This window comes from Aulostomus chinensis, chromosome 5 (assembly GCF_037954235.1).
Source record: "Aulostomus chinensis isolate RoL2024-O1b breed Wild chromosome 5, RoL_Achi_v1.0, whole genome shotgun sequence".
Lineage (NCBI taxonomy): Eukaryota > Metazoa > Chordata > Actinopteri > Syngnathiformes > Aulostomidae > Aulostomus > Aulostomus chinensis.
Window position 1 is genome coordinate 23,650,063 of NC_141324.1, and position 24,938 is coordinate 23,675,000.

A 24,938-nucleotide genomic window follows, 5' to 3' on the forward strand; every position below is an offset into this window, starting at 1 on the left:
GACACACACACAGACACACACACAGACTGACCACTAGATGGCATATACATTGAGTTACGGGGGTTACGGCACCCAAATAATAGCAAGCTAAAGCCGACAGATGGCGCAATTGCTACAGAAATGTTGACTTGTACGGTCCACAAAATGATCTATTTTCTTATGACAAACAGAGACGGGCCCCAGCTCCCATTGATCATTGTGCAAACAAGTGCGCCTTGTGCAGCATTCAGGAAGCAGCTCTTTCGCAATATTTGAGTGAGATTTGTAATAGAAAGCACATCAAGTTCCTAAAGTTGATGATATGCTATCACAATCAATGCGCGCGAGTGGAAATTGCGAGTTAAGCGTGTAACGGCTGCAGGTTTATATTGTTCTGATTAGATTCCACGCTGCATAGTTTATGTAATTTTGGCATGTTCTAGTCAGGGCAGCTTCAGCAGCCAGGAAAAGGTACAAGGAAAAAAAAAACACATGTCATCCTGACACCCTATTGGTCCAAATTTTCCCTGTGCTGCCACAATACTGCACACACGTGACCTCCCTGTTTTCACCCAGTTTAACGCATGTACTTAAAAGACAGGCCACTACCATTCACCAACACAAGCACGATTAACTCTATATCCATGTCAGCAAGGTAAGATCGCCGCTGCGGGGACTCGGATCACTGTTGGCGGACCATGGCGGCTGCCACGAGCAGCAACACATCCGCAGCCACGCTCCAGATAAAGCACTCCAGCATCGAGCATACGCGGAAACGCATAGACCCGAGGAGGAGGCAAGCGGCGCTGTCTTTTCTCAGCAACATTTCTCTGGATGGACGACCCGTGCAAGACGATGCAGACAATCAGACCGAGGAGGAGAGCTCGCCGGAGGGTAGGACTAGACACAGCCTGGTTTCTCCGGAGCGCTCGGCGTACGGGGCTCCTGCTTCCACGGCTGCAGCCACAACGGCCGCCCAGGCGCTCGCCTTGGCGAACCAGGCTCTCCTCGCCAGTAGTCGGGCCAGTTTGGGGCCAGGTCCTGCAGCTGCTCCGGCGGGTACAGACACAGAAGGCGACGCTTTCGTGTCCTCTTCGTTCAGCTCGCCTTTCTCCGCGGTGCCAGCCTCGACTAGAGGGAGGCTGCAGACGTACACTCAGGGAATCCTACCTGCCTCCTACTCCAGGCAAGCGTCCTGCCTGGAGGGCGGACAGATAGCCAACTCTGCCATAGAGCTGCAGAGGTCAAGGTAAAGGTCTGAATGGTTGTATTATAGAGGTGTAAATGATGATGCTTGATGTAGGAGCCTGCGGGACACGCGTGGCCGTGGCCATAAGTAACCTAAATGTATATTGGCCTTATTTTAGCAGGCAATTAAATCCGCTACCGTTGCAAGCACGCGGAGGAACACTCAGTCCTCGTGCATGTGTGGTAAAACCACCGCAGACAAGGTTGAATTTGTGGTTGTTTTTTTTTAAATGACTCACCTACATGTATATTATAAATTAATAACAAGAAGATGCCAGTGCAAACACTGTCGCAATTATCATTTATAAGAAGCCAGATTATAATTCACCTCTGAAACTGTGAGTGGCCATTAATCAGCTACGTGAAAGCCTGAATGGGCAAGTTGTCAATGAGTAAAGAGCAGAGTGAATGGACTCAAACACATTTCTTTCAGCTCTCTGATAGTCAGCTGTTTTTGCAAAGGTGCTTCTAGGGAACCCTGCCTGTCTGGATACAGGAGGAGGAGGAGGAGGAGGAGGAGGAGGAGTGCTCCATTTATTACACATGGTTGCAGCGTTATGACTCACTGGTCTGCATTGGGACATTATATGATCACAGGTCAGACAGCTGTGGAGCTGTACCTTAATTTCCCTGGAGAGCAACGCCTCATCTCTGTGTTTCCTAGTTTCTTTATTTCTCTCTCGTGCATGCTGGTATGTCAAATTTGCTCTCAAATTATTTTTAGTGAATGTTATTCAGGCCCACACCTGCTGTCTGTTTCTTCTGTGTGGGACCTAAACATCCTGTAACTCTACACCCTTGTTCAAGTAGACTAGGGGCTCGCCGCTTCATGTGGATGTCATTTATTTGTCCTCTTTGTCTACTTTTGTCTTCAAGAGGAACGCAGTGGTTCGTGCTCACAGCAGGGCAGCTGTCAGTAACAGTCGTCTGGCGGTTCTCACTGGCAGAACCTGCTGTCAGAGCCCCTCTTCTTTCCACTCGGAGCCTGCCTCTCCTCCCTCTGTTGTCTCTGCCAGGCGTCTCATGGTTAAACACTCACTGGCGTTCTCTGACCTCAGGGAATTGGTGCAGACTATCTCTGTAATGTGTGTCTTCTTAATAGTAAAAAGCTTTTAGATAGAACTCGAGATATGAAAGCCAAAAGCTACAGTAAAAGATCCCAGTCATTGAATTTGATAGTCTTACATTGCTAAGAAAGAACAAAATGCACTTTCGACATGTGCACATGCATGATGGGCCCCCCTGCTGAGGGAGATTGTGTCATACATCCAAAAGCTAGAGCAGATGCTCCAGTGGATCCCTGCAGTGGGATTGTTCTGTCAACTTTAGATCTGAAAGTCAACATAGTTTGCTTCCTAAGGGCATAAGAGGCTGTTTTATATGGCTGTGGAGATGTATTTCACACTGATACTCTTAACTGATGACATGGAGGCGCTCCGTTTCCAAACTGGTGCAGTGTCCCGTTTGGAAGTTTGATAATGCTGAGACAGTGCAGTCATAGCTGTTTTTGTTTATCTGTTTTTAGGATTTTGCAAAAAGCTATTTACCAGACTTGGCAGACAGGTGTAGAACAAGCCAAGGAGGAGCTGTTTCATTTGAGGTCAGATAAGTCATAGCACCACCTGCTGGCCATGGGAAACTACACTTTTTTAACGCATTGATGTGCTCCTGCCAGTGGGTGGACCAACACTTCAGATTTGGTCCCAAATGTCTTTAGAATTATTTGGTAATGGTTGCTATGGAGACTTGCATTTTTTTTGTAAGAAATGTTGTTACCATGGTGAGGTGGTCACATTGGACGTTATTGCCATAGAACACATAGATGTTGTAACTCCCCGCCGACAGATCTTCTCTTAAATCGGAGCTTGATGAGAGTTCCTCTGTAGTCATAGTGCCACCTAGTGGTTGCAGGAAGTAAGCCTGATGTCAAAAACATCAATTGAGTTGCATTAAAATGACACTGAACTGTCTTCACGTAATGTACAGCACAAAATATATGTCCTCCAGCGCCACCCAGTGGACACAGTTAGTGAAATTGCAACTGAGTGCAGCTATTAATCTCCTTCAAGCAAAATCCAAATCCTGCGGTTTCACCACGTCTCACTCTGTGGACCTGCCAGATAGCCCGATATGAGCAGGTGTGTGAGGGCTTTAGCTTTAATTAGGGCCAGAGCCAGAGACTGAAGGTTCACCTTGGGGGAGGTTGGCACTTTCTGAATCGTTTATAATTTAAGCATAATTTTAGGAGAATATATTCTACTAAAAAACAAATTTCACCATAAAAAAACCCTTTTTCGTGTACACAATTCCTCTAATGTGAACACAAGAAGTGGTTCTGGTCTGATTCCAGTCAGATAATTTCTTATCAAAGCGTTCAAATGGATTTTGTCAGTCATTAGTACTTTTTCAGTACTGAATTATAGTTTCAGAAGGGTCTTGGTGAGCAGCTAAAAACTCGTGTTTGGAGTCACATTTGCAAACAGTTCTGTTCACTTATTAAATGCAGTATGAAACTGTTAAAACTGCGCTTGGAGGTTGTCCACATAAACTGAATTCTACAGTTGAAGTAAGCAACCTGTTGATGGAGCAGGGCCATATTCCATCGGCGCACGGACAGCCGAGCGCTCTGCACAGAGCCTGGTTTGTTTTCTGAGGGCAGCTGGTGGAAACGTGTCCAGAGGTCCCTGGCTGCGAGAGGCAGGATGCCCAGGCTTTCTGAGAAGCAGTCTGGCTCTCCGTTCTGTATTTTCTGTGCTCCACTTCCTCTCCCAGGGGCATCAGAGACACACTCTCCCATCAGACTTTTGGCCCTCATTTTTTTCAGGAAGTTGCAGAGCCAGTGATGTGCTGCCAAAACAGAGTTGTTGTTTTTTTCAGGCCAAAGCCTCTTTGAATCATCAGAAACTAATATATGAGAATGATGGATTATTTAATATTCAGCTTTCCTTCCGCTCTTCCATGCTCATCCATCATGAATCAGCACGGCAAGAGCTGTGCAGTAATGCTGCAAACCTATTACCATCTGGCCATGTCTGCCTCTTCTTCTCACATCCTGTTATAGTTGGGTTTCCATCACATTAGACAACGCAGGAGTGCACTGCATTCTAACAAGATTTTTATAGCATGAGGCAGCAGAAGCCATGGCTGGAAAACAAGCAGCACAAGCCATTATACTGGACTTTTAGTGTGATTGGGTCACAACTTGTGGTTATGAGGTTTATTGTTGTGTGGTGAAGTCATGTTTGGCATAATCACAGGATTATATAAGAAGGCTTGACTTTCACTGGATGCCACTGCTGCCAACAAATGCTTAAAAAACCCTAACAACATAGGACATGACGAAAAATGCAGCTAACGGCTCAGTGTAGTGCTGTTTTAATTGCAGCGATTTTGGCTTTTACACACGAGAGCTATTTTACTTCCTGTTCCCATGTGTCTCTCTTTATCCGATGCATTTATTTTTCAAATCTGCTGATAGTTCCCGTTTACACTCCACTGAGTTGTATTTGTGTGAAGAACCCCAGCACATTATTTTCGCTCCTCGTAGACTTTGTCCTGTGGCAAACTGCCAACTGCCCATATGTGTGAAACGGCCTAATCTCCACATCTAAATACACCACTTGTGTTTTATGGCTTTATTGCCAGGCAGGTCTTTACATGCAGGGTTATCAATAGCTTCTTCAGACATCTTCCTAGTGAGGGGATGTGGAGACAACAGCAGGAAAGGTTTCAGACATATTGAGGGCTTACTGGATAGAACGGACCAACTAACTAACTAACTGTAATTTGTGTCTGATGTGAATGAATGACCTGCTCGTGTTATTGTGTCCCAGATTTGAACTTGCCCGGAAAACCACTTTTGCATTAAAAACGCATCCTGCTGCTTTTCATCTGCAGTGGTTTGATCAAAGTCCTCACAAGCACGCTTGTGCCCTCCTGAACTGGAATAACTAGCTCACATGGCAGCTGGGAATTATTTTGAAGAATAGTAGCAATTCACTGGGTATGGGTGGAAGAGGTCACACGTAATTGAGACAGATGGCTGTAATCCAAGGCTAGTGAAACTGATTGGGCTTAGATTAGAATGCGCTTTGCAGACTGAAATTATTCCACTAATTGTTCTGAACATACATCGTTACGAGAACAGCATGCACATGCTCATAAAAACGCTGTCGCTATAATCTGTCCCCCTGGGATCGCCAGGTGAGATGGGAGACTCAAACCGACCGCTGTCATTCTGTGTACAACTGGGCCAGTCGTCACTTCAGCAAACGTGACGATTTCTTATTAAGTTTTTTTTCTATTAAGAATAACTTTAGAAGATACTAGGAATGCATCGATATATCAGCCATTAATCGGTATCAGCTGATATTGGCCTTGTTGACTTCTTATCAGTTAAGGGCGACTAATGGATCAGTTACTCTTGAAAATGCAGGGTTAGTCGATGAGGACAGTAAGTTAGACGCACCCTCAGTAGGACCGTATTTGTCTTCAACGATTGCATGAAGACGGGCTGAAAGATTTTATTGAGTTTGTTTTTTTTGTCTCAAAAAAACAAAAGGGGGAATTAAGATCAACAAGAATGCAAAAACACACATCAGCTAGCAGCAAAAGTTATTATGTTAAACATCTGCAATATTGGTGTGGCATCTAAATCCCTTGAGGAACTAAATTCAATTTGGCTGACTGGGACTGTTGAAGTCCTGAGTGTGTTCAGCAACACTTAACTTTTGCATGCATTGGTCTCGCAACACACCAACACTGCCGCACAAACCCAGTCCACACAGTATGTGGGTAGAGCATTAGGATAGGCGGGGGGTGGGGGGAGGGGCATTCTTGCTTAACAGTTTTTTGCCACTTGGAGGTAACACAAAAAGCTGTTAACACGACGTTGATAGATACCGTCACCTAATAAATACGGTCGTGACAGCAAACACCGAAAACCAGGTGACAGATTCACCGGAAATTAAATGACAGCCTGATCTGAGTCATTCAAAAACACACCCTGGAGGAGTGGCACATGCCAGAACCTTAGACAATCGCCCCACGATCATCTTAATGGGTGTCGATGATGGTGATGATATGTCAAGCTTGGGAGTGGTGATCGGTCTAAGGTGGAGTCGATATAACAAAGTCCGGTCATCAGTTTGGATGTGTGTTATATTAATGTTATTGTCATGGAGTCAGTAGTGAGTTTAATTGACGCGGGGGCTTCTGGAGATACTCTCCTTGTGAAAATGGCCTTTTGTTACAAAGTGAGCTCCTCAGCCAAATGTATTTATTATTTTCTTTGTGCCAAAACTCTTCGCAATCCTAATACGAGGGTCCGCCATCGTCATTGGTGTAAACAGTTACTGGTCTTTTTTTTTTTTTTTTTAATATATCATTCTGATGAGAAAAGCTGAGCCCAGTTTTGCTGAAGTCTCCTCTTCTTTGGTTGAATATCGTGCATACTTTTGGAACCAGGGATGTAACGAGCAATCTTTATAATTTACAAAAAAGGAAACACAGCTTAAATATCAATGCATGTGTTTTTAGTTTCACGTGTTCCAGTTTTGCCACCAGATTATGCCTACAGAACCGATGCTAAGCTAAAGCCTGTGGTGGCAGTTTTTCTGACGGTTTCATTTGAAAGGTTGTGAAATCAGGCAATAAATGTGAAGTTTTATCTTTAATCTGACCCAACAGCAGTTGCAGGGCCGTAAAGAAAGCTAAACCCCCTCCCCCCACACCTCCAAGAAGAGCCCAGGGAGTGGAGGATGCAAGTGAGAAAAGATAAATATGTGTTGTTCTTCCATTTATGAGGTAGCACCCTTGCTCAAATCATATTTTGATATAAACAGATGGCTGTTAGCTCATTGTTGTGTTAAGCGTGGCTCAATTCTAACCAGCACACTAAATGACATGATGTAAGCTTTTATATCCAGACTGTAATAATCCATTCTGTTTCTTGTCTTACTTGGTAATAACAGTCATAAATTCAACTCCCAAACCCCAAAATGCTAAAAAAAAAAAAAAAAAAAAAAAGAAAGAAAGAAAGAAAGGAGTTGCAGGGCACCTTGGTTTCCTCAAGACTTTAATTTTTCAAAGAGCTTCCTTTGACATGAAGTGATGTAGCATCAGAGAATGAGAATTCTCCCCTTGACTACGTGCAGATCCTCACTCAGATAATCCATCTCTCGGTGCTGTCACGGAGAGACGATGATATAAGACTGACCATAACTCATGTGATCCCTCGCTTCTGACCTTCAGGCAGAGGTCAGACCCTTCACAATGACCCTTTAATCTCACACAAACCAGAGATGCCGTTGATGTCAGCTGCTCTCTGTTGTTAAGTTCTTTATGCTGCATGTTCTGTGCGATTGTTGAGATCTTCGTGTACAGTGAAGAGGGTTAACTGATGCAGTGGCCTTTTGTTTCTTGTCCTCTTGATTAGTCCGGCTCCTCGTGGCACTTATCTCACTCCATCTCCTGATGAGCTTCTGTTGGTTTAAACCCGGGAGATCGTCAAGGACACAGCCATCTTTTGTTAATTTGTTCTCATGCTCAGTGGTTTATTAACCAGTCATTCTGTGGTGCACCCCCACCCCCATCAGAAACGCTCAGTTAAGAGAGGGGCAGCTTGGTCGGGTCCTCATCCTGTGTTAACGCGACAGCATCATAACACACTTTTGTTGCAGATTTATTTCATACTTGATGAAAATGTTCCAGGCTTTTGACATTTGACTATTAATGTGTTAACTTCTATTTCCTAAATCTGGCCACGCAGTTGACTAATACTTTGGATTATGTCCTTACTGGGGGTGCTAAACATGCAATTACAACCTAATTTTGGACTGGCTCAGGCATACTTAGCTATCACATGTGGGTGTACTCCTGAAACTGGCAGCTGATCATATTAAAGTAGTCCAGCAGAGTCGGGCAACTCCAGCGTGAAATGAAGGCCGTCTGTGACAAAATGTGTAACACAAAGGGCTTTCAGAGCCTGTTCGCAGGCCTCTTGGTGGCTCCTCCAATGGAAAAATTACAGATTAAAGTAACGATTGATCATTCACTAAGTAGGTGTTGATGGATAACAGTCATAAGTCAACTGTCCAAGAATCATTGTGAAATATCAAGGGACTGGTGATAATTTAACAGTCGTTGGACCTTTGCTCGAAGGCTCACACACAAGTACCTCCCGCGTAGTCGGGAATCAATCCATGGGTTGTTGATCAAGTATCAAAAATCAAAAATTTGGTATTGATCTTGTTTAATTTGTTTGGATCAAATATTTTCCGATGTAGATCAATAATAATTTCTATTATTGAACAATTTCGACTGTACAGGGGATCTTTAAACTTTTAGCAGGTTTATGCAAATCTCCCTTGCCAAATTTCACCAAACTTGGTGGAGAGTTTAGTATAAAATATCATTACTTTACCAGAGTAATTTTGTTTTATGGAAGGTATTGATATACGTAGACCGAGAAATGAGACAGAGCTGTCATTATCAGCAAATTTGCAAGTTCTATCAATCAGTGAGGGAAAAATGGTTTCGGAACATCTCCAGTTCCTTTGTATCCCCAACATCAAGTCTGCTGTGTCTCTCCTCCTAGACGAAGACTCATCTCTCAGCGTTCTTCACTGGAAACACTAGAAGATATTGAGGAGAATGCTCCTCTACGCAGGTATGAAACTGCTCAGAAATACTTTGCAAGCTACCATGTATCCTTATGTCTAAAACCAGCTCATGTGCTACTGACGTTACCTGTTTGTTTTTAGATGCCGAACCCTGTCAGGTTCACCTCGACCAAAGAGCTTCAAGAAGATCCACTTTATAAAGAACATGAGGCAACACGATATGCGCAATGGAAGGTATGAAGGCAAACAACACTGTCCCGTATAGTCAATACATGTCCTCAGTGGATGATGGCAGGCTGCCCCAGTCAATGAACTACAGTTCGGATGTTTCTCACGTTACAAGCAACAATACAGGTGAATAGGCTCCATTCACTGCATGTAATCTAGAGGTAAAATGCAAATCATCCTGTGTAAGTTAATTTACTGTCACCTCAGTCTTTATTTGATTGCAATTACAGCATGAAATCACCGACGTATTGTGTTACAGTTGACAGAAGCATGTACACAGCACACAAAACCCCGACTGATCACGGCACAGTGATATCAATAATGATGCTTTACGCATTGAATACAAAAAGATTGTCACTATGTAGGTCAGAGAAAGGTTGTTTTTTTTTTTTCCAGCAAGACTGGGTTATCCTTTCTTCTGGGTGTTTTACTTTGTAGTCTAATTCTTGTGCCACCTAATAGTGAAACGTTATTTATTTATTTATTTTTACAATCCAGATGTAGTTGCCCATCATAAGTCCTTATTTTTTTTGTTGCTGTTATTTACAAGTGCAAGTAGTTACCCAGACTGGTCCTTGAGGCAGCCTAAGTGAGCTTTGATTGGTTTGCCGATGTGTTTTAGCCTGATCTACAGATCTGATGTGGAGTTAGCTGGACTTCCTACACCTTAACGCACACCAGTTGTTGATCACGCATTTTTTGCACTCGCACCATATGCCGTCGTCTCTAGAGCCAGACAAGAGGATCGATACCTTTATCTCCTTAGTGCTGCATTGGGGATCTAAGACCCACAGACCACTTTACTGCTAGTTAGTTTCGCGAAATGAAACGCGAGCATTCCTCAACTAAAAATCATCCATCAAAGAAAATGTTAACATTGTAACGTTCAACTGCGTTTTCACAGTGAATGTTTAGTCACGCCTTTGCTCTTTTAATGTAAAAAGAAATGTTCTGAGGAAAAGTTACTTAGACGGCTTTTGAGATGTTCGTTTCTACAGCGCCACTGCTAGCTTTCATTACAGCTAAGCTAACTAGCAGTCAGCCACTCTGCAGGGGTCTGGAGCTCTATAATACAGGCTGGGAAAGAAGGATATTTATCTGTTTGCCTGGCACTATAATGATGTGAAATGAAATAAATACAAAATAAAAACGCATCATTGTTTCCTCTGAACCACTGACTACATGCTAAATGTTCTACAACACCACAAGACAACACACACTGGTTCTCTTCATCCTTATTTTTTACTCTCTCCAACTTGGATTTTGTTGGATAGATGTTGATTAGCTTGTTTACCATTTTTGTTTTTATAGGATAGTCCTTATCAGTGGCAGAAGATCCTTCTATAGTGTATTTTCTGTCCTGCCCTATCGAGATTGTAGCCAAGCAGGGTATGTATCCAACAGCATGCCGAACTTCCTCCCGTCTGTGCTCCCTCTTTACCTTTCTCATTCCTTTTTGTTTCTGTGGTTATACTCTCCTTTGACTGGTCCATTCATCGCTGAGGGTTGGTGTTGGTGGATGCATTATTTAAGGGTTTCATAAAGAATATGAGTCATGATAATGCTTTATATTATATAGTTTGTAGCTTTATGCTTATTGCTTGTATGGCTTTTTTTCCTGTAATGGCTTTGGTGGCTCCGGTGGCTTTGGGCACTCATCCTTTTCGTTCAAGTCAACCCATTTTTGTCTGTTGCTATTGTCGCTGGCTTTGCTGTACAGCACCTGAGGATTCGCCTCCCATGAGGTGCCTTCGCTTTGTAGTTGTTTTTTTTTAGCCCTCAGCAATGATTCATTATTCGTTTCATGTGTTGTTCACTAGTGTAATGATTCTGGCAGCACTAGGGATTTCTGTTTATTAACCTTTTTTTGTTTTCTCTTTGCTGGGGTTTTATGGTAGTTCCCAGTGTTTGGTGCTAGAACAGAAAACTGGTTCATCTGTAAATTTTTGAAGCAACACAAGGAAACACGGTGCTTATTCATTTCATCTTATATTTTGCCTGACATACTTAGACAGCCAATCCTTTTGATGGCACCATGTCCATGTCATTGACTAGAAAAGCACATTTGATTGATTCTGCAGGACTTTCTTTCTTCGAGACCAAAATTTTAATATTGAAATTAGTAATGCTCTAATTGTAATTTCATAGAGAATTGCTTTTGAATTAGATGGTGGCCTGAAGAATCTAAATGAAAGTGAACCATGCACCCCCAACCTTTTAAGCTACAGTTTGGGGCCTTTGTGGGCAGCTCCAGCCTATTAACCTCAGTCAAACGATGATGAAGGCAGAGACGGTTATCATTAGTCTCTATGTTAAATATAGATGTGTTTCAGGAGAAGCAGGAATGTAACCAGTGTCATCTCCCTTCCCCTTTAAGAGCCAGGTGCACCTGTATTTCTGCCGAGGAAAGAACTTGTGGTTTTTGCTGTTTAAATAGACAAAACAAATAATATATGATGTATTACTCTGTGACCTTTTTAGAGGTGCTGGTACTTGTTTACCTCTGGGCTAAGCTTGGCTAACTGTTTCCTGTCTTAACACCAACTTTATTTTTAACATACTGACATGTGATTGTTCATCTTCTCATCAACTTCAAGAAATTGTAGAAGCAGGTTTTCCAAAATGTCGAGCTATTCGTAAAGGAAGCCAGCGATGCTGGCTGTTTGATTGAGCACCTGCGTTTGGACTGGCTCGAAGTTCCTTGTTGCATGTCCTCCCTGTGTTGGCATGCTTCCTCTATATATGCTCAGAGAATGCATGTTAAGTAATAACGCTTCTGGCAGCTGGGTGCTGCAGCTAAAACGGAGTGGGTTTGTCGCAGGAGAGGACTGTTCCTCTCACCTGCTGTATATTGGAACATATAGAGTGGATCTTCTATAAACTGCCTGTGACGCAACTACAAGCCAGTCACTGAACTGTTAATATGAACCTTGACAAGCTGCTGATTAAGTTGCCAGCAAGAGTTAAATTCTTCGACATGTTAATATTCTGCTCTGTATGTGTAGAGCAAATAACAGGAAGTCACATTTCTCTCTGAGTTTGTTTACAGGAGTCTTTAAGTATTTGGCAGGACACTTGGCTCAGATAATACTACTGACCTCTGTTCTTGCATGTTACTAAAACAACGCCAGCTTTCATTTGATTTCCTTTCATGTCTCTGTAGCCAACTGTAGCACGACCTTTTTTTATAATTTCCCGCTTAACAGAAACGCTCTCTCCCTCTCCTGTAGAAAGCTTTCCGTCTGTTACGTTTCTACTTTTTAAATTATTAAAAAAAAATATATACCTCCACTGCTCTATAAGGCGTCTGCCGACTGGGGGGATGTACATGTCTCTGATGCATCTGTCAACATTGTTTGCAGACGTTCGTGTCAGCCAGATAACAGTCTTTTCTTTATAACAGATCGGCCCAGCATGTCATCAAAACACTATGACAGTCATGTGAGGGCCTGCTGTGTCGTTTCTTCTATTTATGTGACCAACACTTTCAACAGGAGAGGCTGAATCAGGACAGATGAAAAAAGAGAGGAGAAGTAAATCAGCAGATTGCTGCCATTAAATGGTAGTTTTCTATTTAAAAGTTCCAACGCTAAAACGAGTTAAAGAGATGTGGGGTTTTTTTTTGTTCTGCCTCTTTTTTTTAAAGAAAATTTGGTGGTCGGATGATCCTTTGATGACAGAACTTGCCTTCATCTTGCCACCCTCACTTCCAGTGTAAATCAAGTGCAGACGTGTAATCTATACTGTCAGTTCTGCATTGGACTTTACTTGCAGCAACCTCAAATCATCCGAAGAATTTAAGCCATAGCTGTAAATAATGTGTAATTAGTTCCTTTCTAAAAGTAGACATAAATATGATTTGGTGGTTTTCTGTTTTTAATTTTGCAAGTGTTAGCATCAGTCCGTGCGCATTCGCAGCTGCGGAAATATTCTAGTCGAGGTTTGCTCCACTGACACATTGAACTCTCCAGTCGTCTGTTTTTCACTTCAGCGGAGCGTTTGACCTCCTGCAAATCTCCCACAGCAGTATGGCATTTCAGGCTTTGGTGAGGTTGCAGACCTGCTAGCGTGAAATCGTGCACCCCTTCCTCCCAGGGGTGCACTTTATCTCTGATTGGTCTCGAACGCAAAGACGCAGTTGGCAGTTACAGGAACTAGTCCAGCTGATGAGCGCAGGTGGAGATGAGGAGGTGAGCTGTAGGAAAGCCTTAGCGCCTCGGAGGTCAAGGGAAGGGTAAGAGGAATGTGGAGAGGTCTTAAAAGTGTCCTGTGCTCATCAGGGACGTAAAGCTGGAAGCTGGGGGGCGTCAGCGGCACCCTTCAGGGGGAGTCAGTGCCAAAGAGATGGTGATCGGGCTGGAGGGAGTGGAATTAGGAGCTGATGGAAAGGTGAGAAACCAACCAAAATGTGTGTGTGTGTGGGGGGGGGGGGGGTTTCATCTGGTGTTAATTACTGAGTTAAAGATGGCCATTCAGAAAATGTGATGAAAATAGATGATGTCCTAATTAAATCCCGCTGAGATATTTGTTCCAAATTAATCTGAGTACGTTTAATCTGATTTAGTCCTATTCAGTGTTGCTGAACTTTTCCACAGTATGTACCAGAGAAGTCTTTAGCAGAAATAGCAAAGCAGACAGGACATTTTTCTGCATCTGTGTTTTATATTCTTAATGAAAAACAAGTATTTTTTTTCACTCCTGGTGTTGAAATTTGACAACAAGAACTATTTCTGATGTTGGCCAAAAAAAGGGCCAAACTTGTGAGCATCTCGGCTCACTTCTACGACTTCCGTGCAGTTTGTGAAGTGTTTTCTCACATCGTCCACATGAAAACTCGCACGTCTCTCATGTAGTTCTTCAGATCATTTCCACAGCTTGACGCAAGCGTCACCTTCGAACCGCGTGTCGTTTTCACAGCGGTTAACATGTCAGCACAGGAAAAAGCACAGGTGTAACTAATCACTTTATTAGCAGCTGCATTCTACATAGGTGAGTCAGTCCCACAACTGGAGAACACTGGAATGACAGATCCGGACAATTACTGGAACTGGACCTTTGTTGTGAATGATGTTGGACGTGCCTGTGTTTTTAATTCTGGAATAAGTAAAATGTTTGTTGTTGTAGCAGTTAAACAGGTCTAGCAAGTGTAAATCACACCATTGTTTGCAGACTGTGTCCTACACCCAGTTCTTGTATCCCACGAACGCACTTGGAGGTCGAAGAAATACCATCGACTCCACGTCGTCCTTCTCTCAGTCTCGTAACGCCAGCCACCGCAGCCTCAGTTTGGGCCGAGCCAACAGCAACCAGAGCAGCCTCGACACAGGTCAGTCGGCCATCGCCGTGTTAGCTGAGCTGTCCATCCCTGTCTGCTTCTCCGTCTGCAAGATTATGTTAAAATTTGCCAGATTGTCATGAAAATGTTGGACAGGTGAAGCACAGGCCAAGGAAGAACTCTCTAGATGTTTGGGCAGATCGAGGATTGTTTTTTTTAAACTTTATTTTCCTTTTTCCTTCATGATAGGCCATTTTACAGTCGTAATTTCAATTTATATTGGATTTATTGTATGACCTGATAAAAAAAAAAAAATTCTGCTCTCGTGCAACAAAACATACTTTTGTAGGGAAATCTAACAAAAATGATTTACAGCTTCTCCTTTTTCCAGTTTTATTGGAATGTACAGTATGTGGTTTTATACCTCCGTGCACCCCGTGCAGCGTTTTATCAGCATGTTCCTCTCTTCTGCCACTCGACCTGCAAAACCTGCAGCTCCTAGTCATCTCCTCCCAGTTGGTACTGATACTTGCTCACTAGAACACTGCGAAGTTGCTCAACACTCCTGTCCTGTGACTTCTGTTGACACTTTTCTTGTGGTTCCGCACAGGAAATCCCTTTTAAAACGTAAAGTTTATAAGGGTCTTGTTTTCCTGTATGAATCGCGTTACTTTTTACGCAGCCATTTGCGACGCCGTCCGTAAATCCCTGTAGAGAAATATTGTCCCGATACTGCCTCAGATTTGCAGTTCTCACATCCTCATTTGCTGAGATTTTCTCCTCCATCTAATGAGATTATTCATTTTAAATGCTTTGTCATTGCATTTTTGTTCAAGAGTTTATTATTGGCCTTGGCAGAGCTCTGTGCCCTCTGAGTGCCTCCCAGTTACAAACAGGGCGTTCTTGCCCCCCGTTGTTTTCTCCTCTGTTTCTTATATTAATACAGGAAAGGAAACTGTGCAAATATTACCTTTTGGTGTCAATTACTGATGTTTGTGGTCTTGGCAGGGAATGATTTGGGGGACTTCCGTGAGTACGACCCTAATCTTCTGGATGACCCCCAGTGGCCTTGTGGGAAACACAAGCGAGTCCTGATTTTCCCCTCCTATATGGTGAGAACCCCTCGCACACTAGCAGCCACAACAGCACCATCGTCCCCCTAAAGAGACATAACATTTTAGTAGAGGGTTGTCTCTGTTTTGACGTGTATGTTAAACCGCCTATGATATCTTGCTGTTTTTAATATTTATTATTATCATTGCAAACCTTTGGTGCTCAGCCCCCCCCCCCCCCCCCCCCCAACGACAGTAACACATTAGGAATACTTGTCCGTTTCAAGAGTTTCTCCTGAATTTAATTTTCCTGACTTGTATCAGTATTTGAGGGTGATCCAGGAGGATGTCTCAGGCAGTTTTAATCAGCGAGGTCACTGGTGGACTCTCTCCCAACTTCTTGAGCCCAAAAGAACACACATCTTTTATCCACATGTTGCGAGCGGCAGCGATTTTTAAAAACAACTACTTGTGTGTCACTGCTTATCACTTCTGCACTTTTCCGGAAAAGAACGGATGTTTTATTGTGGTTGGAAAGAGAGGAGAGAGAAAAAAAAAAAAAAACCTGACTAGACTCCCAACTCATTCTTTCCCTGGCTCTGTTTTTGTTACAGAGACTTGCAAAATACACAACAAGGACTGACATAGTTGAAATGTTCAGTCAAGGCCAGGGTGTGTGTTTTTTTTCTCCTCTCTTCCTCCAATTACAAAGTCCAGGGTCTCACAACAATGACTATTGTGTTTACTACAAGAATGGAACCAGTACATTCTCAGCATTGCACAAGACAACTCGCAAACCAAACTTTCAAGTTAACCAGCAGATAATGTTTATTACCTTTTTAAAACAAAAACAAAAAAAATGCTGCATGCAGGTTCTTGAGTTTAACAGGTCATTTCAGCTGCGATGTCTTAAAATGCAGAGTAATCACTCATTTAGTCCAGTCAGGCTAGTCTAGCTGGCGTCAAATCATAGCAAAATTCATCTCATAACACTTTTCCAAATATAGCTGGTCTTTTAATTTGATTTGATTTAATTTAATTTGATTTGAAAGACAGAACATTCCCCCATGAGCACGTATTAAGCAACAGTGGTAATGAAGAGCTGCCTTTCAGTGGATCAGTGGCTGGCTAGCCCTGATATCTGGTTAGCCACCTTGAGCATCTCATCGATTATCAGCTTTGTTCAATCCACAACCCCCAGTGTTGCATGATTGGGCAACTTTCACATTAGCTTAACAAAATAACACTGGGTTGATAAAGGAATTATATACCTTTAGGTGTTAATTCATGTTAATTAATTTTATTCGCTGGAAACTGACCCTGACCTCCCGCCGCCGGTTTGATCGCCCACGGCTTGAGTTTCTTCTGTTAGACTCACTGTTCCCAAATTTCAGTAATGTTTTAACCACTCGGAGGGATTACTAAACCTACAAAACTGTTCAACAGCTCGATGTTGAGCACGTTTCCTCCAAAGCAGCTGAAGTCATTGCAGTTTAAAGCATATTTGATTGCAGCAAACCGCAGTTACTTGGCAAACTCCAGCCTTGTCTTGATTAAACTTCTTGTTCGGTATTTTTGGCATGTTGTAATCATCACAAAGGATGTTCAGAACGCTCTTTGAAAGCAACCGGACGAAGGCATGAAGATCAATCGCGGCATGGGTTTGTACACCACAACCAGCTCTGACTAAATGTGAGACGGTGACATCCAATACTAGTGTTAGGATTCAGTCACTCAGAGCTGAACTCATCCTGACACCATCTCTGGTTTTCCTTCTCAGACTACTGTCATTGAATATGTCAAACCCTCTGACCTCAAAAAGGACATGAACGAAACCTTCAAGGAGAAATTCCCCCACATAAGACTCACGCTCAGCAAGATAAGGAGGTAAAACAGATTTGTGTCGCTGTCAAGGGTGTACAATAAAGTTTAAATGTCAAAAGTGAGTTTGTTTCATGACGTTTCTCTTTTATTTGCCCCCCCCATCTTTGCTTTCCTTCCTCATTTCCCTCCCCACAGCTTGAAGAGGGAGATAAGGAAGTTGGCCCAAGACGAATGTGGTTATGAGGAACCGACGGTGGCCATGGCTTTTGTCTACTTTGAAAAACTTGTTCTTCAAGGCAAATTAAACAAACAGAATCGTAAACTCTGTGCTGGAGCTTGTGTCCTTCTGGCAGCCAAGATCGGCGGTGATCTCAAGAAACATGAAGTCAAGCATTTAATAGATGTGAGTAAGAGATATCTGTCATTTCAGGTGATGCTCAACCAACATCAGATTATGAGCTGAAAAGAGGAGTGCTGCTAGTTTGCAGGACTTTTATATGATGGTGCTTTAAGGAGACGCAACGACAAAATGGGCGGAAAAACAGCGCGTCACTCTGAAGTCTGTTGGACCACACCCTGCTGTTGTGACTGCTGGATGGGGTTGATTGCGGTTCAGTGTGAGCTTTGTTGCACCTGCAAACACACCCAGCAGCAGTGTCACAGTCTAGGACCTGTTCAGATCTGCTATTAACATGCATGTGGACAGCTCCAAGTGCATGAGCTCACACTTGGCTTTAAAATGCATCTCTATGTGAATCAAAAATGGCTACTTGGGATCTCACCTCCTTGGTCTACATGTAAATAAATGCATTTGTGTTTTCAGTGTACATGTACGGTGTGTCGCTTTAAACATGCAGAAATGAAACCGTTGGAAGGATCTGCCTGGTTTATGTATCATTAGTTGAGAGAGAGAGAGGGAGCATCTGCAGGGTGAGCTAGATTGAGGTCCAACATGCCAGAGAGCAGCTCAGCGATACTTTTCTGCGCCTATTAAATCGTAAATTAAAAGGCGAAGAGAGAGAAATCACATCAGCACAAATCGGCCTTGTTCCTCAGCGTGTTCCAATGAAAGTCACTGACTGATGAGGTGGTCCTGCAGGAGAAATTCTAACTGGTTCATAAGGTCACGAAAAACCTGGAAAAATGCTGGAAATTTGCTTTTAATAACTTAACCCATATTCGTGTTCACACTGCTAGAAGCGCGGGACCACCTCAGTGTGATCATTGCAGCCACATTATTCAGAACACACGCGACTGTAATAGCAGGTCTGAAAGTGAGCCAAAACAAGATTTTTCTGAGGCGTTAAATTGCTCTCCTAAGATGAGTCATCCTTGATGTTGAGCAGTTTCTAATATGGGTTCACCACCACCGCCACCACAACACAAGATCCTAAAATTCCCATAGAGCAGCTCAGTGGTGTCCCCTCTCTCACCCTTGCTGCTATGAAAAGGCTCGTTTAGCAAATTTCATGTCTCACACTAAGTATTAGAGTGAACTCATCATGACACTGATGACAACATCATCATAAAATAGATGTTTTCATAGGCTGAGTAGTGCCTCTTATGGCAATTAAAATGATTTTAATGTGTGAAATTGGTGGATATTAAAATGTTTACAGTGGTAAAGCAACAAGTGCACTCACTCACTGACTTGAATAGTGCAGTGATTTTATCAACAGAAGGTTTTTGTCAGCTATCCAAATCTTTTAGCCAGTCAAACACAAATCTGCTGGAAGCCAGTTCTTCTGAAACGCTGCTTTAAATAAGGAATCACGGAGTCCTGGTGAAGCAACTTGGATTACATTGTTTTCTATACCTTTTAGTGGAGTTAATCTTAATTTGCTGTCTTGTCAGAAATTGGAGGAGAGGTTCAGAGTGAACCGCAGAGAGCTGATCGCCTTCGAGTTCCCCGTCCTGGTGGCGCTAGAGTTCAACCTGCACCTGCCTGAACACGAGATCATGCCACACTACAGACGCCTGCTACAGACCTCCTAGCATTAGTGACCCATCAGGAGGAAGACCACTGGGCTCGGCCTCCTGATCGACTGCTTCCCACCGTATCCATCCTCCCACCTCTCCCCTCAACCCCGTCCCTGTCCGACAGCTCCGGTTCACCGCCGGCTGTCACTCAGCTGCAGCTCTTCATCACTACCTGCGACATCAGCCAAAGGGACTCACATTTCTAAAATAGACTTCTACAGTTACTTCTGAAGGAAACGGTTCAACCGTCTTTTTTTTTTCTAGCGTGCATGTTTCATCTCTTCATCTTCACTTTGTATATATGAGACCTCTCTTGTTGATTAAGAGAGCTGTTGAGAGACTTTTTTTTGTTTGAATCTGATGGTGAACTGTTTGTCTTTTGAAGAAACAACCAATGATTGTAACATTTTTATCATTCATCTCCTTCATGTTGGTATGATCGACTGCCTCACGCATCAGTTTAAAGCCTTTTATGTGGCTCAAGTAGTTGTGGCTGGACTGTTATTCTTTAGAGTGACTCATCTTTACAAAAGTCGTCATCTTAAAAAAAGAAAGTGCACTTTTTCAATATAGTGAGACATGGGGGACATTTTTGCAGACTTTAAATGGGCTTGTGTTCATAAGCACCGCACACAAACACGTCATTTGAATGGACCTTTTTTGATTTGTTTATCTGCAGTTTTTCTAGCCGCAACTATCTGCATGGAAAGTAATTATTGTTTGTACACAGGTACTTGCATACGAGATGGGTAATCCATTTATTTTCTACCGGTCAACTGCTTGCTATGGACCCACTTTTATCGAATTTCCTGTGCTCTATGTTAGAGTGTATTGCCGGCACATTTACAGTGCTATAACAGGGGTCAGGAAGGTTGTTTGTGTTCATGAGTGCAAGAAAAAAAAAGAAGCCATTAAGCTTTGATCAGAATTTGGTATTGAGAAGAGCCAAGTGTTCTAGAATGGAGGGAGAACGTCCTTCACCTGGAGGATGCAGGCTAAAATCCTGTGGTAGTAATTATCCTCCCTGATGAAGTGTCCTAGATGAAGACACGGTCCCTAAAGGGTGGACGGTAGGTACCAGCTCCGGAGAGGGGAAATCCAAATGACATCCCAACAGTGTTTAATGACACTCATTTCCATGTAACTTGAATTAGCATTTGTTTATTTTTGGTTAAAGATACACAGTGAGACGAACTTAAAAATAAGTATTAGTCCATTTATTTGGCATGTATGCATTTGAACTGGTTTCTCTTTGTGTACTACTAAATATTGTTTCCCACAATACCACAGAGTATTGAAACGACCAAATCAATAGCATATTGGTATTTAATGCTGCTCTAAATATTGAAAGTATTGGATCACAAAACTAAACCGAATTGTAATGAGTGAAGTGTGGAGATTCAAAGTGGAAAAAAGAGGTAATCGTATTTTTTTTGTTTGCAAGCCCAAAGATTTCGCTAAAAGATGCACAATAAAGACTGTGAGAAAGACTCATGGGCAACCCTTATTACCTGTGTATGTTTGTAAATAAACTGCTTTGCTTGTGCAGTCAAGCCAAGATCCCTCCATGTCTCTGCCTCACTTTATTCTGGATTATATTGTGTGAGTAGAACCTGACCAGACTTCTTCTTGTGGTTATGTGAATACCACAGCTCAGGCTCGTAAATCTTTCTCTTAAAGTAAAAGTTCAAGTTATACGATTGATTTGCTTCAGTTAGTTGTGCTTTTTTTTCCCCAAGAAATTCCAAGTGTGACACAAGTGACAGAGGAGACATACCGGCTCAAAGTTGCCTGGCTGTCAATCTGTTCTCTCCGAAGCCTCAATGACTTCTCATCTTCGCAGCCTACGGTGCATGTCAAAGTCAACAACGATCTTTTTTAGTCTTTAAATGCACCAATAAACAAATATGCGGGATATCTTTGACCCACATCTGTAGTAGTAAAATTTTAACCAGTACATTGATTGTCATCTACTATTGTAGATGCAATTAGGATTTTATCTACGGCACTTTTTTTTTCCAGATGTAACTAGATGATATATTTATTTCAAATATTTGAATACATAATTTGATAACTTGAAAGACACGAGAGAGGCAGCAAAGGATTTACATCAAAACATAGCCAGGACATCTCATTGATGCACTTCCCATTAGGGGCAAATAATGTGTAAGAGTGTGAGGGGGAAATTCAATGGAAAAACTGGTAAAGGAAGCAGGTGAAAAGCAAGACGGGTAGTATACTGCAAAGAAAAGTGGGCCTTTCATCAAGCCTTGGGGCACGCCTGTGAAGGGGAGATAGTGTTTTGACACTTGTGCCTTGAGATGGACTCGATAGGAGACAAGGTGGTTTACTAAGGCTGCTGGTACGTCTAACGAGAGCTGAGGGCTGTAGCTGCAGCTCTAGGTGTCCTGAGGAGTTCTGTCACAGACGCTGGGAGAGTTTCAGTGGATTTGATCCCTGGCATGACTTTTGGATATATCCAACTACAGATGTTTCCTCAAAGCTCAGTCTGTAGCAGTCTATACCATTCCCAGCACTGATGGTGCATTTGAATCCAAGAGTTCACACAGAGATTTGCAACTATCAGGTAACAGAGGTCATCTTTCAAGCTCACTTTTGGTCCACAACATGCAGCCAAATGTTCTCTTCTGCTTGATTAATTACAGTTGTTTTGTTCTTTTGGCCTCAGCCTCACTGTTTTGTCTTCATATTAACTCTGAGTTGGCTCAAACAGTTCAGTCTTGGTTCAGTGCTCCAGTTTATTAGGCTCATTAATAAACCAAAATACCTCTCTGGCTTGCATAAATATGTCCAACCTGTCACGAGTCATTATCTCAATACAGTAAATCAGCTGTGACTCCACCAGCCTTGATGCACCTGCAGTTCCTCATGGAGGGGGAACTCTTCTCTGCCTGACACATATCCAACGTAAACAAGCCCCACAGTCACGCCAGTCTCGTGCTGCCATCAAAACAAACAGACCAGGCCTGAGTGTGGACATGCGGCATACATGGCTTAGTCCTCTCCATTGACGGCTTAATTCCCCCTCGCACCCTCATAAAGGGGTCTATTGACAGCCCTTCCTGAGCCCTGCTCACACATAAGTGACCCTCATTGTGAAAATATGTGTACCATCATTTGGGGCAAGCTGCGGTCTATTGCCCTTCCCTTTAAAATAACAACATTTGGCTGAAACTGCATTTTTTCCCCTTTCCTGTCATGATACTGTGACTAAGGGCTTTTCCACTTTTCAGGATGGTTTGTAAACAAGGAAGAAGTGAATGCTGAGGTTTGTGGGATATGAACCTGGTTTCTTTTTTCTATTACACGCTTATTTTTGTATTCATTTCAAATGTTAAGCAGGGACTGTTAGCTGTTATAATCCACTAACTCCTCTCTTTAGTAACGGCAACGTTTCATCTCTCCTTGGCCTGTGGTGAGGAGGGGGAAAGCTCTGTGGGTGGACTTGAAAATCTGATCTTCTCTTCATGTTTGGCTACCTAATCCCTTTTGTTCCACTCCAAGAGTCTATTTCAGAGACAACTGAACCCAGTGTAACAGAAAACCAGTGACGCAAAGCAGGACATTAAACGCTTCTCACACTTATTTATTGATGGATCTTTGAAAACACTCAGACCATCCTTGGTGGAGGCCTTGAAGAGGGTTAAGATAGTTTGTCAAATAGCCTAACAGGATTGCAGCACATGTGATTATTCAAGTTCTTCAAAATTGCTGCAGAACATTTTAAAAATGTATGAAAAGGCAGGTTTCTTCTCTCAAATTCAGGTTTTATATTGAGAAAAAAGCACAACACTCAAACTTTCTAAAAATGTATTCATTTTTGGCAGACCTTTTCCAGACAAATCTTATTTCTTTGTCAGGGAATTGACTGAAATTCATTTCCAGTTATAGCTGGAAGAATGTCACTTTATCATTCCTGTGGTTATATTCAACAGAACCAGCTGGCAGAAGGAAATTTGTCATGGTGAGACCGGTTCACACTGCTGCACTTTCGTCTGCAACATTCTTACACCGTGAATCATTGTCTGAACCTGACTTCAGCAAAGCAACAGTGTAATAAACAAACATGGTTGTTTTAATTGCAGCTCTTGATCTGTATTAGATAACAGATTATTGGCGGATTATCTAGAATATTAGTCCTGTTATCTAAGAGGTAAAATTTAATTCCAGAGATTGATAATCCAGGTTTACCATCATTCAGACAGCAGCCAATCAGTGAGGGAGGAGATTTAGCTGGAGCTCAGCCCATCAGAGCCTCATCATAATTTATCCCGAGTGAATCTGTATGCAGGAAATTACAGAATGTACTGGAACAATAAAGAAGAATCTAAATAATAAATGACCCATAAGAAATCTACTCTGGGGAGATGAGACACTGCAAAACACAAACAAGAAAGTTTATCTTAACCCAAAAAATCCAAATCATTTGAACAATTATTATCACTTTTATAAAAATATCGCTTTGTTCGCTTGATGTAATTGAAAGAGTTTTATTTATTCATTCATAAATTATTTAAAAATTTAGAGACCGCTCCCAAACTATGTCTATCAAAAATTTAAGATGAATGGTGATTGGTGAGTCACTGGGTGGCAGATGAAAATAAAAGATGATGCATAATCACATTTGTCTGAAAAGACTTAAGTGTTCCTCTTTCAGTTGTTGAACTCTGTCCCTGCATCTCTGAACTATGTTATTGTATGTGCCTGTGGTTTGTTATAATGAAAGACGTGCACCAGTCAGTGTGAGACACATCTTATGTAACAGTTCCCTCCTAACCTGTGCGTTCTCCCCTGCAGACAGAACACCAGACCTGCAAAGGAAATTAATATTTTAATCTCCCAGCCAGATTCAAAGAACACTCCCCACTCTCACAGAGGGCCGGATAAATAAATCATGAGCTGGAGGTTTGTATGACAACAGAGCTGCACAGTCAGTCACAACAACACACACACTGAGAGGAAGAGCACAACTCTGAGTTTGGCAGCAACTTGAAGTTGGGATGTGAGTGACTGATGGCCAGTTATGTGTGAAGAAATGTGAAACCTGCAGATTTAGACGCAGAACAATCCGCTGTGTTCTGATGCTTTTCTACTATCATGATTTTCTTGCATGTACATATTTTTTTAAATCATCATGACAAGCAATGCGAGGCTGCTTCTTTTCCAAGACACAAAAATTAGGTCACTCCCACAACACTTAAGAGAGAGTAAGATGCAGGCGGAGCTCCATGAATGGATTCATGCGCCACCTTGTGGTCAATCAGCAGAATATCAACACCACCACTTGGGACGTTTTTACTGCAAATGCGTCAACACTCGTCTCTGCTGAGAAGGTGGAGGTTATCACTCACGATTCCATCGCATCTGTTGGTTTGTTTATTTGTTTGTCCCTCTGTCAGTAGGATTATGCAAAACCTACCTGTTTGATTTTAACAAGACTTGCTGGAGGGCAGCAGGACAGGAAAGGACGTCTATTGTGCGCCTCTTTAAACTGTCGACCAACCAAAGATTTATTTCCGCTTTTTCTAATAAAACAGAGAGCTAAAAAAAAGTGTGAAGAGTGTTAAGAACAAACGTGTGCGTAAAAGCATTTCATGAATGAGGACAATAGCTTACAATGGCTTCTTGAAAGTAGCAGAGTGCGTTAGCGACAGCAATAAATACTTTAATATCAAATATATCTTCTGAGACATCGGTGCAAATCATTTA

At 42.4% G+C, this 24,938-nt stretch overlaps 1 protein-coding gene across 2 annotated transcripts; it reads left to right on the plus strand.

Moving 5' to 3' along the window:
- The first annotated feature begins 518 nt into the window (after positions 1-518).
- Positions 519-20,767, plus strand: cables1 (Cdk5 and Abl enzyme substrate 1). Of its 2 annotated transcripts, XM_086204022.1 has the most exons (10): positions 519-1,228; positions 8,825-8,896; positions 8,991-9,083; positions 10,389-10,466; positions 13,358-13,466; positions 14,247-14,403; positions 15,361-15,464; positions 17,185-17,291; positions 17,424-17,631; positions 19,083-20,767. In XM_086204022.1, exons 1-10 carry the CDS (start codon positions 678-680, stop codon positions 19,221-19,223), a joined length of 1,620 nt encoding a protein of 539 aa, XP_086060148.1. In that variant the 5' UTR covers positions 519-677; the 3' UTR covers positions 19,224-20,767. The 2 variants fall into 2 exon arrangements, with proteins under 2 accessions (XP_086060148.1, XP_086060149.1); XM_086204023.1 differs by lacking the exon at positions 10,389-10,466 and having other exon boundaries at positions 520-1,228.
- The last annotated feature ends 4,171 nt before the right edge of the window (positions 20,768-24,938 follow it).